This window comes from Hylobates moloch, unplaced genomic scaffold (assembly GCF_009828535.3).
Source record: "Hylobates moloch isolate HMO894 unplaced genomic scaffold, HMol_V3 SCAFFOLD_9, whole genome shotgun sequence".
Classification (NCBI taxonomy): Eukaryota; Metazoa; Chordata; class Mammalia; order Primates; family Hylobatidae; genus Hylobates; species Hylobates moloch.
Window position 1 is genome coordinate 15,875,850 of NW_026652284.1, and position 16,920 is coordinate 15,892,769.

Consider the following 16,920-nt stretch of genomic DNA (forward strand, 5'->3'; position numbering starts at 1 on the left):
CCTTTTATCAACTACCTACGGAAAAAAAAAAATCTGCTTTATCCTCAGTAATGTTTCTTTTGCTTTCCTAATATTTTTTCTCTTGATCCATGTTGCCAGAGATTTGTCAGTTTTATTGGTCTATTCTAAGAACCAACTTTTGGCTTTATTGATTGTTTTATTATTTCACAGATTTCTTCCAACTTTATTTTATCTTGGGACTTTACATTACATTTTCTTTTTCTATTCATTTGCAGCTTTTACTTTCTTTTTGAAAAATATAAACATTTAAGGCATAAAGTATCACTTTTACATCTCCCCAAAAGTTTTGAAAATAGTATTTTAGTTATTGCTCAGTCCTAAGTATTATTACTTACTTTCCATTATTAATTGTCCTTTGACTTGTGAGTTATTGAGATGTCTGGTTTTAAATTTCCAAATGTATGGGGCTTTTACAAACATACTTTATACTAGTGACTTCTAACTTAGTTACATTATGATCAAAGAATCTGCTGCCCATATATCACCTCTCCTTTAATGTTTGTCACACTGTTGTTGACTTGCTTTATGGCCAATTACATAGTCACTTTTTTAAATGACCCATGACGCATGTGTGCTTTGCTTGGGAAAATGTATATTTGCTAGTTGTGGGATACACAATTCTATATATATCCACTAAATCAAGTTTGTTAATTATGTTAGCAAAATCTGTATCATTACTAAATTTTTATCTGCTTAATCTATTGTTAATTGAGAAAGAAGAGTTGAAATCTTCGACTCTGATGGTGGTTTTGTCAACTTCTTTTCCCTGTGAATGCATTTATAATAATGTTTGCCTTATATGTTTTTTTTTTTTTTTTTTTTTTTTTGAGACACAGTCTTACCCTCTCACCCTGTCACCCAGGCTGGAGTACAGTGGTGCAATATTGGCTCACTGCAACCTCTGCCTCCCAGGCTCAAGTGATCTTCCCACCTCTGCCTCCTGAGTAGCTAGGATTACAGGTGCATGCCACAATGCCTGGCTAATTATTTTGTATTTTTTGTAGAGATGGGGTTTTACCATATTGCTCAGGCTGGTCTTGAACTCCTGGGCTCAGGCGATCTGCCCACCTCGGCCTCCCAACGTGTTGGTATTACAGGCATGAGCCACCATGCCCAGCCTTGCTTTATATATGTTGAGGCTGTTATTAGATGCATACAAGTTTAGAATATCTCCTAGGTAAGTTAAACCGTATATCATTAGGTTGCAGTCCTCTCTATTGATACCAATGTGTTTTGTCTAATCATTTATTCTTTTGATATTAATATATCCATCCCAGCTCTCTTTGGGTTAGCATTTGCTTAATGTATCTTTTTTCCTTTTTAAAAAAATTTCAACTTTTCTGGATCTTTATATTTTAGATGTGTTTCTTGTAAACAGTATATTACTGGATTTTGTTTATTTATTGAAAACTCTATTTTAACTGGCAATACTAATCCTGTTATATTTATTTTGATTATTTACATTTTTTTTTTTTTTTGAGATGGAGTCTCACTTTGTCACCCAGGTTGGAGTACAGTGGTGTGATTTCAGCTTACTTCAACCTCTGCCTCTCGGGTTCAAGCAATTCTCCTGCCTCAGCCTCCCAAGTGGCTGAGATTACAGGCACGTACCACCATGCCCAGCTAATTTTTGTATTTTTTTTTTAGTAGAGACTGGGTTTTGCCACATTGACCAGGCTGGTCTCAAACTCCTAACTTCAAGTGATCCTCTCGCCTCAGCCTCCCAAAGTGCTGGGATTACAAGCGATTATTTACATATTTGGATTTGTTCTTACCAATCTTTTATTTTTATTTGTCCAATTTCTCCCTATGTGGCCTTTTACTCTTTCCTTGCTTTTTTGGAAGGCCGTTCTCCTATTCATTTTCTTATTATTGCATTTTTCCCATGTGTAGAAATTTATAAATGCTATTTCTATTATTTCGGTGAATATCTTTATTTATTTTATTTCTTAAAGACAGGTTCTTACTCTGTTGCCCAGGGTGGAGTGCAGATGTTGTGGAGTGCAGAATCATGGTTCACTGTATCCTTGACCTCCTGGACTCAGGTTATCCTCCTTCCTCAGCATTTTGAGTATCCATGACTACGGGCACAAGCCACCATGCCCAGCTAATTGTTTTAGTTTTTATAGAGGCAGGATCTCCCTATGTTGCCCAGGCTGGTCTCAAACTCCTGGGTGCAAATGATCCTCCTGCCTTGGCCTCCCAAAGCGCTGGGATGATAGGCATGAGCCACCATGCTCGGCCAAATACCTTTAAAAGTATAGGCACATAAAAGTTTAGGCCAGGCACAGTGGCTCACGCTTGTAATCCCAGCACTTTGGAAGGCCAAGGCAGAAGGATCGCTTGAGGCCAGGAGTTTGAGGCCAGCCTGGGTAACATAGCAAGACTCTGTCTCTACAGAAAATTTTAAAAATTCGCTGGGTGTGGTAGCATGCACCTGTAGTCCCTGCTGCTTGGGAGGCTGAGACAGGAGGATCACTTGAGCATAGGAGGTCAAGGCTGCAGTGAGCTGTGATCACATCACTGTACTCTACCCTGGGTGACAGAGGGAGAGCCTGTCTCAAAAATAAATAAATAAGTTTAACTTTAAAAATTTAGAGTTAAACAATATCTTAATTCCCCTTTTAATCAAGGACCTCAAAATACTTCAACCCTCTCATCCTCCTGCCAAATTACATTCTGCCTTTTTTATCCCACGGTTTTTATGACCTTTTTGTATACAATGTGGGTTTAGATTTACCAAAATATTTACCATTTTATTTGTTCACCATTCTTTGTTGCACTTCAGACCATTCTTATGACATCAGATACCTCCATCCTAAACTATGCTTTCAGAAATTGCCTTGGTGAAAGTCTGATTTTAAAATATCAGTCTTTGTTCATCCAAAAATATCTTTATTAAGATATTTTTTGGACGAGTGCACAATTCTAGGTTAACAGTTACAATTGACCCTTGAATAACATTGTGGATAGGACTGCTGACCCCCAGTGTCCTTGAAAATCTGTGTGTACAGGAGGCTGAGGCAGGAGAATGGCGTGAACCTGGGAGGCGGAGCTTGCAGTGAGCCGAGATCGAGCTCACTGCACTCCAACCTGGGTGACAAAGTGAGACTCTGTCTCAAAAAAAAAAAAAAAAAAGAAAAGAAAAGAAAACAAAATCTGTGTATAACTTTGACTCTCCAAAACTTAACTACTAATAGACTACTGTTGATGGGAGGCTTACTAGTAACATAAACAGTTGATTAACAGATATTTTGTATGTTACATGTATTATATACTGTGGTCTTACAACAAGGTAAGCTAAAGAAAAGAAACTCATAAGGAAGAGAAAATATATTTACTGTTCATTAAGTGGAAGTGGATCATCATAAGGGTCTTCAGCCTCGTCTTCATGTTGAGTAGGCTGAGGAGGAAGAGGGTCTGGTCTTGCTGTCTCAGGGGTGGCAGAGGAGGGAGGAAATCAGAGTAGAAGTGGACTCACACAGTTCAAACCTGTGCTGTTCAAGGGTCAACTATTTTCCCAAAACACTATAAAGAGATGACACAACTGTTTTTTGGATGTCACTGTTGTTGACAAGTCTGCTTCCAATCAAATTGTTATTTCCTCCTAGATAATCTAACTTTCCTTTCCGAATGCCTTTAAGATCCTCTCTTTGTCTTTGATGTTCTTCACTTTGACCACTGTGTATGTGCACGTGTGTGTATGTTTGTGTGCACATGGAGAAGGCTAATCCTGGGAGATTTACCTTATTTCTCATGAGCTCAGCAATGCTTTAAAAAGTATATTTTCAGAGTACCTGGTCTGCCACAATTCCAGAAGCAGAAGTCTATGATGCTTTCTACGTGCACAATCCTGCGTGTGCACAGTGGCATGGTGGAAACCTCTGGGTGCACACACCCCTCCATGCCTACATCCTTGTATGTGGGAGCCTTTAGTGTGCACATCCCTCTGCTATTTTTCTAGCTCAAATGCAAACCCTTCAGGTCAGGGGATTCGCTTTCTGTCGCTCTCATTCCCTCCTGACAACCTTACAGTACTTACGCCCCACGGTCAGAGTAAGCACTGGCTGCTGTCTGGTTTTTACAACTGTTGGGAAAAGGAGTGTATTAGTCAGGGTTCTACAGAGGGACAGAATAATCGGGTGTGTGTGTGAGAGAGAGAGAGTTTATTAGGGAGAACTGGCTCACTCGATCACAAGGCAAAGTCTCATGATCTGCAAGCTGGGGAAGAGAGAAGCTGGCAGTGGCTCAGTCTGAATTTGAAAGCCTCAAACCAAGGAAGCCGACAATGCAGGCTTCAGTCTGTGGCCAAAGGCCTGACAGCCCCTAGCAAGCCACTGGAGCAAGTCCCAGAGTCCAAAGGCCAATGAACCTGGAGTCTAGTGTCTAAGGGCAGGAGGAGCGGGAGGAAGCATCCAGCATGGGAGAAAGAAGGCAGCCAGAAGCCCCAGCAAGCAAGGTGATCCCACCTCTTCCACCTGTTTTGGTTGTAGCCATGCTGGCAGCCGACTAGACGGTGCCCACCCACACTGAGGGTGGGTCTTTCTCTCCTAGTCCCCTGACTCAAATGCCAACCTCCTCTGGCAACACCCTCACAGATACCTCCAGAAACAATACTTTGCATCTTTCAGTCCAAACAAGCCGACACCTAATATTAACCATCACAAGGAGAAATGCTGGGAGAGCCATGGCCGGCCCAGCCCCTCCTCACTGCATCCGCTGCTTTCCCATGTGTCTTGTCCACAGCTCTGCCCCTGAGGACTGCACGTCCTTCAGCATCAACGCCTCCCCAGGGGTGGTCGTGGATATTGCCCACAGCCCTCCAGCCAAGAAGAATTCCACAGGTTCCTCCACATGGCCCCTGGACCCTGGGGCAGAGGTGACCCTGAAGATGAAAGCGGCCAGTAGTAGCACAGGTGACCAGAAGGTGAGTGTCATAGCTGTGGGGTGGCAGTGTGGATGGACTTCAGCAGGGCAGCCACTCACACTCTGTCCTGCCGTGATCCACAGCACCAACCTGGCAGAGCCTCTTGCCCTGTAGAAGAGCTCGTGATGGCTTCTTCCAGCCGTAGTGTCCTTGGGGACATTAATATACGGCTACCAGGGGTTCATGGAGGTCAGGGTTTAGATTAAACTCTATTCAGCAAATCTTTAATTAGTATCTAACACATGCCAGACACTGCTAGACACTGCCAGGCACTGGGAATCCAGAAATGAATAACACAGCTGAGGGTGCAGCCCTCATGGGGCTTACAACCTATGAATGGAGGCATCAGAGAATCTACTGGCAAACAAACAATTGCAAATGATGCTGAGTTCTATGGAGGCCACAGACAGGTAGCCCCAAGGGACACTGGTCCATGCTCCTGGATCGGTTTCCTGTGTCTGGTATAGAAAATCACCATGGTGGCCGGGCACGGTGGCTCACACCTATAATCCCAGCACTTTGGAAGGCTGAGGTGGGTGGATCACCTGAGGTCAGGAGTTTGAGACCAGCCTGGCCAACATAGTGAAACCCTATCTCTACTAAAAATACAAAAATTAGCTGGGCGTAGTGGCGAGCGCCTGTAATCCCAGCTACTCAGGAGTCTGAGGCAGAAGAATCACTTGAACCCGGGAGGGGGAGGTTGCAGTGAGCCAAGATCGTGCCACTGCACTCCAGCCTGGTGAAAGAAACTCCGTTTCAAAAAAAGAAAAGAAAGAAAATCACCATGGTTTGCTTAAAACAACAGAAAGGTATCCTCTTACTGTTCTGGGGTTCACAAGTCGGAGGTCAAGGTGCCAGCAGGGCCATATTTTTCTGGAGGCTCCAGGGGAGAATAATTATTTGCCTCTTCCAGCTTCTGGGGGCTGTCAGCAGTCTGACTTGTGGCTGTATCACTCCAGTCTGCTTCCATGGTCACACCGCCTCTGCCCCTTCTCTGTGGAATCCCCCTCTGCCTCTCTCATAAGGGCACTTGCCATGGGATTTGGGGCCCAACTGGATGGTCCAGGGTGATCTCCTCATCTCAAGATCCTTTTTTTTTTTTTTTTTTTTTTTTTTGAGACAGAGTCTCACTCTGTCACCCAGGCTGGACTGCAGTGGCGCAATCTCAACTCACTGCAACCTCCACCTCCTGGGTTCAAACGATTCTCCTGCCTCAGCCTCCCAAGTAGCTGGGATTGCCGGCACTCGCCACCACACCCAGCTAATTTTTATATTTTCTTTAGTAGAGACGGGGTTTCGCCATGTTGGTCAGGCTGGTCTCAAACTCCTGACCTGAAGTGATCCGCTCACCTCGGACTCCCAAAGTGCTAGGATTACAGGCGTGAGCCACCGCATCTGGTCTCAAGATCCTCAACTTAGATCTGCAAATACTTTTTTTCCAAATGAAATCACATCGACAAGTTCCAGGGATTAAGATATAGATGTATCTTTTTGGGGGACCACCATTCCACCTACCACACCCCCTTTGCCTGTAGATGGGCTCAACAGGACCCTCTGGGGTTCCCACAGATCTCTGGGCCAATAGCCACTTGTTCCCAGCAGAACCAGCCAAGTAGGCTTCTCCCTGGGGGGAACACAGAGCTTGACTATCCAGGCAGGCTGAGGAAGGGGTGGTCAGGGAAGGCTTCCTGAAAGAAGCAGCAAGCTGAAGGAAGACACAAACTACCCACCTAAAAGCAGGAGAGAGGAGAGAGCTTGATGCAGAGGGGCAGCTTATGTGCACTCTCTGGATGAGAAAAGGGTGAGACACATGTTGGGGAAACTGAGGAAGTTCTGTATGGCAAGAAAGGTAGAGCAGGAGGTGAAGGAGTCAGTTTGAAGAGTTTGGTATCAGGGATCTCATTTTCTGTGAACAACAGGAAGCCAACAAAAAGTTTTCAGCCAGCGGATAACAAGACAGCATTTGTACTTTAGAAAGATCCCACTGGCTGTGGCCTAGCAAGTAGACGGATCTAAGGAGTGGGTGGGAGGCAGGGAGACCAGACAGAAGGCTGACACCGTGGTCCAGGCAGAGGCCATAATGGCCATGGCGTTTTCCTGGATTTCCACTGTCTACAGGACAGGTGCGAGCACCTCCGTATGGCCCCTCAGGATCCTCTTCCTCTGGTGGCAGCTCTTTGGCTCTGCTTTGGAAACTCCCCACCGCCATTTTGCTTGGATGTGTCAACCCAGATGCTCCACCCTCCTCTGGCCAATCCGAGGTGTTCTCCTAGGATTTCCGAACATTGGGCACGGCAGATTGGTGTTTTCTCATCTCTTCCTGAAAAAACCTCCACCCACTCAAAGCTCCTGCTCCCCAGATCCCCCAGGACCCGGCCTTTCCAGGGTCTGGTTCTTCAGGTCTTTCCTTGATCCCTTCTGCTTGCCAGAGTCCGTTCTGTGGCTTATGATCAGCTCTCTCCTTCTAGCGCCTCTTCTGCCCCATCTCCAGCTACTAGGCCCCTACTCCCTTTCCCAAATCTACCTCAAATCACACTCCTTCACAAACAACCCTGCCAGGCAGAGTGTCTCCATTGCTGGGCCCCCACAGGACGCTCTTCTGTAGCACCAGTCATTCAAGCTTTTTGCTTTCCCTCCATTCCCATCGGATGGGGCCACTCCTTACAGGCTAGGACCAGTTCTTGCCCATCTTTGTCTCCCCAGTGCCCTACCCTGAGCTGGCACATAGGAGGAGTCCAGTGGGTGTTTGTTGAATGACTAAGAGAAGTCATTAGTGATCTGCTCTCCCATAGGTTCAGATTTCATACTACGGACCCAAGACTCCACCAGTCAAAGCTCTACTCTACCTCACCGGGGTGGGTAAGTGACAACCAGGATCCTAGAGTGCCGTCTCATCCCCTACCCACCTCCTAATCCCTGCAGGATGTCTCTGTAGCAGAGACCAGACCTGGGGCTTATTTTAGACTGAGCAGAGAAAAAGCATGGTTTCTAGCCAGTCAGACATCTGGGAGTTCAGAAATATTCCATCCCTAGTCAGTGAACCACAAAGAAATACAATGTGGGAGTGGTGGTGTGGGGAACTTTAATTATATCTTAACATTTTGCTTCTCAAGTTAGGAAGTAGGAACATGGAGTTTCAATATATGCATCTCCATTAATTTTTTTTTTTTTTTGAGATGGAGTCTCACTCTGTCACCCAGGCTGGAGTGCAATGGGGTGATCTCGGCTCACTGCAACCTGCGTCTCCCAGGTTCAAGCGATCCTCCTGCCTCAGCGTCCCTAGTAGCTGGGACTACAGGCGCACGCCACCACGCCTGGCTAATTTTTGTATTTTTAGTAGAGATGGGGTTTCACCATGTTGGCCAGGCTGGTCTCGAACTTCTGACCTCAGGTGATCTGCCTGCCTCAGGCTCCCAAAGTGCTGGGATTACTGGCATGAACCACTGCGCCTGGCCCTCTATTCCTTTTTGGTATCTCAAATATCTATAACAAAAAGTAGATAATGACACTGTCTTATACAAGAATATAGACAGTGTTCCCCAAATTCCATTATTTATATCTCATCTTCACCATTTCTGCCATATCAATGATCCACTTATACTCATATTTATGTAATGTTCTTCCTTAAATAAAATCCATTCTTAAACTTGACCTCATTTTGAACAATAATATCATGATTAGTATCATTATGTGTATTAAACATATAAGTAGCAGCCAGACATCGTGGCTCACACCTGCAATCCCAGCGCTTTGGAAGGCAGAGGCGGGAGGATCGCTTGAGCCCAGGAGTTTGAGACCAGGCTGGGCACCATAGTGAGATCCTGTCTCTAGAAAAAATTTAAAAAATAGCTGAGCAAGGTGGCATGTGCCTGTAGTCCCAGCTACTCAAGAGACTGATGTGGGAGGATTGCTCGAGCCCAGAAGGTCAAGACTACATGATTGTGCCACTGCACTCCAGCCTGGGTGACAGAGTGAGACCCAGTCTCAAAAACTACAAAATATATATACACACACACATATATGTATAATATGTAGCATATAGAATCTTCAGGTTTCGTTTCATTAATGCACTTCATTCATTAATGCATATTTAAATAATAATACTACTGCACTTACGCGATTGCCAGGCATTGTGCTAAGATTTTACATTTAATCCTTACAGCAATCCAGTGAAATTGGTATTATTATTATCCCATTTTACAGATGAGGAAACTGACGCCCAAGAGCTAAACAGACCTGTCCAGGGTCATGCAATTGGTTGGTGAAGGAGTCAGGAAGTCCAGGCCACGAAAGGACAATGCTTCCCTGGCCCTAACTAAGATGTGGCTATGAATATGTTTAGAAGCTCTCTGGGTCAGCCTTATGTGGGACAAGGGTCACCATATGATGCTGTGGGGCACACGGATCTATTTTATTGGAATGACCTTGCGGTCATACATTCAGATGAGGGAGGAAGGATTTACAAACAAATGTTTGCTTTCTCAGTCAAGCCATTTGGACAGAGTGGGGGCATGTTCAGGGTTGCAATTTGTCCCCAGATACAGTCACAACACATGTCATGAAGAGCCGGTGGGGCTGGTGTCACCGCTGGGTCCTCCATCCCAAGGCCACTGAGGGCTGGGGCCAGAGTCTTTCAAGAGCCTGGCGGGGTGCGCCTGCAGGGGCTTCACATCGAACCTCTCATTGTGGTGGTTGGGAATTCCTTCCAAAATCCCTCGGGGTGGCCAGACGTGCAGGGTCTGGTGGACATCACAGTTGTGGCCCTGCTGAAGGGGAACAGGTATGGTCAGAGGCCCCAGCTCTGCTGTCCGAACTGTAGCCAGACTTCCTGGGGGCCATGGAGGAGGGATGTCTTGAACCTGTGTCTCCTCTGAAGGACAGGAAGAGGGGCTCCCACTATGGGTGCACACAGTCCCCTGGGGAAAGGACCTGCCCATTGGGGGCCAGGCTGGGTGCCCCAACCCCGGACCCCCACCAACCCTCTCCTCTTACTTGACGGGATTTCAGAAATCTCCCTGTGCGCAGACATCACCCGCACCGGCAAAGTGAAGCCAACCAGAGCTGTGAACGATCAGGTACCGCTCACCCAAACGCTCCTTTCCTAGTTCTGCTGGATTCTCCCCGGGCGCCCCCTTGTGGTGATGGGGTAAATGCTGGTCTGTCTCACGTATTCCATGTTAACTGTTTAAAAAAAAACAGAAAGAAAATTAGCATCACCATTAATATTTTGGTTTATGTATTTCCCATCTATTTTACAAAATCAGATTTTCACCAATTATGGGTTCAGATGTGTTATCCTACAAACTGGAAACGCTACTGAGTCACCCAGTTAATACACAGCAGAGAGGAAATTCGTGGGCAGGTCTCGACTCTGGCTCAAAAACTCCCTATTCCATGCTCTATAGCTGATAATGGGAGAGATTTCTGCAGAGCTGTCTACATGGGGAATAGCAGAGAAAGGAAGAAATGGCATGGAGAGAGGCGGGAAAGAGCCAGGTGGGGAGAGAGAGGGTGTGTTGTGGAAAGATAGGGTGATGGGATGTGCAGAAAGGGCAGGTGAACGCTGTCTTAAACCAGAGTCTGCAGGTAAATCTGAAACCCCAGAACGGCCTGCACCATTTTATGCTGGTGTGCACTGGGGGCTGTGCCCTGTAAAAAGATGAAGATCCTTTGTGGGGTCAGCAAAAGTGGGAAGAAAAATTACAACTCTAGGAGTAGAATCTGTCCCTGTATCCCTCCCGAAATGCAGTCATTTCCCGGGGCAAACGCTCTCCCGCAAAGGGAGGCGCCATCACTATTAGATCCCTATAGGGTGGGGCTGCTTAATGTGCTTTAATCTCTGGACAGATATTAACTAGCTGCTAAGAATAGTACCACACTTTGCTGAATGAGTAATTAAGAGTTCACATAATAGTAACTATTTAGATTAGAATCTTGACGTACATGTTTAGCTGCATTTGGTTTGTCAAGCTCAACATTTTATTTATTTATTTATTTTTCGAGATGGAGTCATGCTCTGTCTCCCAGGCTGGAGTGCAGTGGAGGTTCACCGCAACCTCTGCCTCCCGGGTTCAAGCGATTCTCCTACCTCACCCTCCCAAGTAGCTGCAATTACAGGTGCATGCCTCTACGCCCAGCTAATTTTTGTGTTTTTAGTAGAGATGGGGTTTCGCCATGTTGGCCAGGCTGGTCTTGAACTCCTGACCTCAGGTGATCTGCCTGCCTCAGCCTCCCAAAGTGCTGGGATTACAGGTGTGAGCCACCGCACCCGGCCAACATTTCTTAAAAGCTGTTAAAATCCATGTGACTGTCTTGGGCTCCTTTTTTTAAATGGATGAATTGTGTTTTGGGTGAATTTGGTTGTGACTTTTGGAGTAAAGGGCAAAAATCCACTCCTGAGATCAAATAATTAATTGATGTGGGAGCAAGACGTGTAAACTGCACTGGGTTAAAGAGGTGGTGGGGGCCGGGCGCGGTGGCTCACACCTGTAATCCCAGCACTTTGGGAGGCCGAGGAGGGTGGATCATGAGGTCAAGAGATTGAGACCATCCTGGCCAACATGATGAAACCCCGTCTCTACTAAAAATACAAAAATTAGCCAGGTGTGGTGGCACGCGCCTATAGTACCAGCTACTCAGGAGGCTGAGCAGGAGAATCACTTGAACCCGGGAGGCGGAAGTTGCAGTGAGGCAAGATCCCGCCACTGCACTCCAGCCTGGCGGCAGAGGGAGACTCCGTCTCAAAAAATAAATAAATAAATAAATAAATAAATAAATAAATAAATAAATAAATAAATTTTTAAAAAGAGGTGATGGGGAGTTGCTATGCCTCTTCCAAGAGTTGCAGGGCTCTATGCTAGTTTCTAAGCATGACTCTTCCCTGCTGGTGTCCAGAGGACCTGGACCTGGGGCCCTGGTGGACAGGGTGCCATCCTGCTGGTGAACTGTGACAGAGACAATCTCGAATCTTCTGCCATGGACTGCGAGGATGATGAAGTGCTTGACAGCAAAGGTAAAGAGCATTTGCTAGCTAATGGGAAGGGCTTTTTATAAAGCCCTTTTGCCCACATGGCCGGAACCCGGTGACGGCCCTCTGAAATAAGGGTCATTGAAAGCATGTTCTTGTTGGCATGTCTGTTTTATAGGTGAAGCAATGGGCAAAGGCCCTCAGCGGGCAAGTGACCTCCCCAAGCTCACACAGCGGTCAGGGAAGAGCTGAGGCCAGTGCTGTCTCCTGATGCCTCCTACAGGCCCCAGTTTCCATGCCCCACCCTGCTGCCCAACCTAAATGCTCTTAGGTCAAACCTGGAGCCTGAAATCCTTCGAAATGAAAGCTTCTCATTCCCAAACTCATATCAGAGCAGCCCCTGAGACCTCTGCCATAGGCCGGGCACGACTCTGAGCACTTTGGAATGATTAACTCATGTGATCTTCCAACACAAACCTTTATAGATAGGAAAACCAAGGCATGGGGAACTTAAGCAATTTGCCCAAGGTCACAGCACTGATACGTAGCAGACTCGGGGTTTGAACCCCAGACGTCCCAACACTGGAGCAGGTTTAGGGGCATGAGGATGGTGGGGGATGCAGGATCTCTGCAGGCAAACCTCTGGGCTGCTAAGGGGGTGGCTCTGGGGTTGAAGTCAGGACACATTATCCACCTGCGCTGGAGGAAGGTGCTAAGGGGCTTGGGCTGGCAGGCCTTCCTGGGGTGCTCTTAGAATAACACAGAAATGGGAGTATTTTCTTTTTTTTTTTTTTTTTTTTTTTGAGACGGTGTCTCGCTCTGTCGCCCAGGCTGGAGTGCAGTGGCGCAATCTCGGCTCACTGCAAGCTCCGCCTCCCGGGTTCATGACATTCTCCTGCCTCAGCCTCTCCGAGTAGCTGGGACTACAGAAGCCCGCCACCACGCCCGGCTAATTTTTTGTATTTTTAGTAGAGACGGGGTTTCACTGTGGTCTCGATCTCCTGACCTCGTGATCCGCCCGCCTCGGCCTCCTAAAGTGCTGGGATTACAAGCGTGAGCCACCGCGCCCGGCCTTGAAATGGGAGTATTTTCAAGTTGCATGTAGTTGGCCTGGCCCGATGCCAGGGGGCAGTCTCTGTACAGTGCCTGGCATGCAGTAATAATCACAACAGCTACCCTTTGTGGGCACTCCCGGGGTGCCAAGAGCTGGTATAAGCACTGTGTATCACTTCACTTTATCTTCACAACAGTTCTATGGTGGGTACAACCCTTGCCCCTGTCTTAGTGATGAGGAAACAAAGGCAGAGAAAGCTGAAATCCCTTTCCCAAGCCCACCTTGATCCCAGATTCAAACCAAATTGACCCCAAAGCCTTTAAGCCCTTGGCTATCAGTCAGTCCCTCGGGAACCATCTCTTCACTCTCCCCACCCTCTACCCCTTCTTGGCTATTGTTCAAGTTGGTTCACAAACTACACTTCTTGCTTGGGACCAGCACAGAAACCTTTCACTCGTTCACTGCACAAATCTCAGCTGAGCACCTGCCGCCTGCTGGTCATTGTTCTAGGGAGTTCTCAGCTTTCTAGGTTCAAGATTCAGGAAACGTTGCAAGGAACAAAATATTAATAAATGTGGTCCCCGCTTTGCTGAGGTTACATCCCCAGCTCATCCTAGTGGGAGGAGACCAAAACCTTAATGAGCTCTCATTCCAAAATGAAAACCATCATTTAAAGACTCAGAATAGCATAAAGAAAAGAAAACCAGGCAACATGGTAAAGGGAGGTCTCAGGGGAGCGGTGGGGTGTGAGGCTCCACCAGGAGGTGGCTATGGGAAACGAGCAGTGGTCTCAAGGGCCTGTGACTCAGGCAATGCCCTTCTCATCCCAGACCTGCAGGACATGTCCCTGATGACCCTGAGCACGAAGACCCCCAAGGACTTCTTCACCAAGCATACACTGGTGCTCCACGTGGCCAGGTCTGAGATGGACAAAGTGAGGGTGTTTCAGGCCACACGTAAGTCATCCCCATCTGTGTTCCCCTCCTGCCCTGGCCAACGGGGCACAATCCCGTCATACAGCTGTGTGGCAGATAAATCCTGAGCACCTACTATGTGCCGAGTTCTAAGAACAGCAGACACAGCAGTGGGCAAGACAGACAACATCTCGTCTACTACCTTCTAGATGGAGGACACAGACAAAATGACTGGTTATTTCTCCCTGCTTTTCTCTCTCTCTCTCTCTCTCTCACACACAAACACACACACACACACACACACACACACACACACACACACACACACACCTCCTGGTTATAGACTTTGAGTGCAAGCTGACGGCATGTGGCATGTAATCATTTGTTCTGCAACATCCTGCTAATCAGAGACATCAGGAACTTCTCAGTGACCCACGAGCACCTGCAACTAAGTAGGTGCCAGGTTGGTCCCAGGAACGGGGCACAGAGCCACAACTGTGACCAAGTCCCTGCCCTCGTGTTGCTTTCATCTTAGTGGCTGGGAGAACTATAGGTAAAATAATTACATAAAACACCTAGTGTGTCCAACGCTGTGACATGCTATGTAGAAGAATGCGGCAGGGAAGGGGATGTGGAGTGAGGAGTGGAGTTGGGGGTGTGTGGAGAGAGGGTGGCCAGGGAAGGTGTCCCCCATGAGGTGCCACATGAGCAGAGGGAGATACAGGAACAGCCAGGAAGACACCTAGGGGAAGGGTGTTCCAGGCAGAGGGAGCAGCAAGTGCGTGGGCCCTGAGGTGAGCTCATGCCTGTGGTTTGGAGGAATGCAGGGAGGCTAGTGCAGCTGGGGTGGAATGTGCAAGGGTTAAACTGGGGGATGAGGGTGGAAGAGACAGCGCAGAGGGGAAGGGGGAGGTCAGGTAGGCATATATTGACTTTGGCTTCTGGACAGAAGGAGATGGAGAACGCCATTGGAGGGTTTTTTTTTGCAGGGGTCTGACAATCATTCTGATCCTGATCATTCTGCCTGGCCTATTCCATGTTTTTTTTTTTAATTTTTTTTTTTTTTTTTGAGAGAGTCTCACTCTGTTGCCCCGGCTGGAGTGCAGTGGTGCCATCTCGGCTCACTGCAGCCTCCACCTCCTGGGTTCCAGCGATTCTCCTGCCTCAGCCTCCCCAGTGGCTGAGGTTACAAGCATGTGCCACCACATCCAGCTAATTTTTGTATTTTTAGTAGAGATGGGATTTCACCAGGTTGGCCAGACTGGTCTCGAACTCCTGACCTCAAATGATCCACTTGCCTCAGCCTCCCCAAGCACTAGGATTACAGGCACCACGCCCAGCCTCTGTTTCTTTCTTTCTTTCTTTCTTTTTTTTTTGAGACGGAGTCTGTCTCTGTCGCCAGGCTGGAGTGCAGTGGCGCGATCTCAACTCACTGCAACCTCCACCTCCTGGGTTCAAGCGATTCTCCTGCCTCAGCCTCCCGAATAGCTGGGATTATAGGTGTCCGCCACAATGCCTGGCTAATTTTTTTGTGTTTTTAGTAGAGATGGAGTTTCACCATGTTGGCCAGGCTGGTCTCGATCTCCTGACCTTGTGATCCTCCTGCCTCGGCCTCCCAAGGTGCTGGGATTACAGGTGTAAGCCACCGCACCTGGCCTGTTTCATTCTTAAAGTGATTAAACTGACACTGATTTGGTGACAGGTCAACTTATTGCCTCCACCCAGGCATCACCTCCTCCAGGAAGTCCTCAGGGATTCCCTCTATCACAGCCGTCTGCTATTTTCATGATCTCTGCTTCTCCCTACTCACCCGTAAGACTGTGCACTCTCTGGGGGTGAGGATAGGAGGACAGTGACTCTGTCTCCCTGGTCCCCTGCTGTGCCTCTGTCCCCTGCTGACATCTGGCTAGAGCAGATGCTCAGGAATGAGTGAAGGAATGGTGTATACTGGACTTCCTGTAAAGTTTGGAATGGCTCAGTCACCCCTGCCACACCCTTCCAGGACTTCAGCCAGGAAGCAGTGGCCCAGCTGGGACTTCGGTCCTTTTCTCCGAAGGGGACTGGCCAGATTTGGCTGCAAGGGGTTCTCTGATGGTGACATGTGGTGACCCTGGGAAAGGCATCTGGGGAGCACTGGAGAGAGGAGGAAAGGTCTTCAGAAGTGAGGACGCAACCTGAGTCTCCCCTGCCTCTCTCCTAGGGGGCAGACTGTCCTCCAGGTGCAGCGTAGTCCTGGGTCCCAAGCGGCCCTCTCACTACCTGACGGTCCCCGGTGGAAAGCACAACATGGACTTCTACGTGGAGGCCCTCGCTTTCCCGGACACCGACTTCCCCGGGCTCATTACCTTCACCGTCTCCATGTTGGACACGTCCAACCTGGTAGGCCGAGAAGGCAGCCCTGCGTTGGGGGCCTGGGCTTCCGGGCAGTGGCCTGGCTGGGGAAGGGGGTACAGAGCCCAGCTGGGCAGGGGGACTCCAAACAGCTGCGGGAAGTGGTAGGTGCTGGGCCCTGTTGGTGGTGATAGCCCCTCCCTCCCCTTACCCCCTCCTCCGCAGGAGCTCCCCGAGGCTGTGGTGTTCCAAGACAGCGTGGTCTTCCGCGTGGCGCCCTGGATCATGACCCCCAACACCCAGCCCCCGCAGGAGGTGTACGCGTGCAGGTGAGAGGCCCTGGGGTGCTGGGGTGGGCCCAGACACCTCAGGAGGAGCCCTGGGCCAGCAACAAAGAGCCTGAGTTCCATCCGCAGCACTCACTGTGTGATGGGAAAAGCAGTCACCCCTCCTCTGCCCACTGAGAGCCTGCTGCTTGTTGGGGGCTCTAAAAAGGCAGGGAGGTTCCTTGCCGTTGTTGTCATTGCCTCTGTCCTGCCCTGATGCAGCTGAGGCTACGTTAGCTCCCAGGGGCCTGTAGAGTGTGGCCAACGGACCTCGTGTACCAGAAACTCCTGGGAACTCATTTAAAATGCACCTTTCTGGGCTGGGCACGGTGGCTTATGCCTGTAACCCCAGCAATTTGGGAGGCCGAGGCAGGTGGATC

The 16,920-nt window shown here is 48.3% G+C and overlaps 1 protein-coding gene across 1 annotated transcript in view; it reads left to right on the top strand.

The window, feature by feature from the left end:
* Positions 1-16,920, top strand: part of PADI4 (peptidyl arginine deiminase 4) — a 57,091-nt gene that overhangs the window by 18,524 nt on the left and 21,647 nt on the right. The window contains exons 2-8 of the mRNA XM_032760982.2: positions 4,768-4,948; positions 7,741-7,807; positions 9,956-10,023; positions 11,843-11,960; positions 13,800-13,925; positions 16,084-16,262; positions 16,440-16,543. Of these exons, the coding sequence (XP_032616873.1) occupies positions 4,768-4,948; positions 7,741-7,807; positions 9,956-10,023; positions 11,843-11,960; positions 13,800-13,925; positions 16,084-16,262; positions 16,440-16,543 (843 nt within the window). The remainder of the gene's footprint in view (positions 1-4,767; positions 4,949-7,740; positions 7,808-9,955; positions 10,024-11,842; positions 11,961-13,799; positions 13,926-16,083; positions 16,263-16,439; positions 16,544-16,920) is intronic.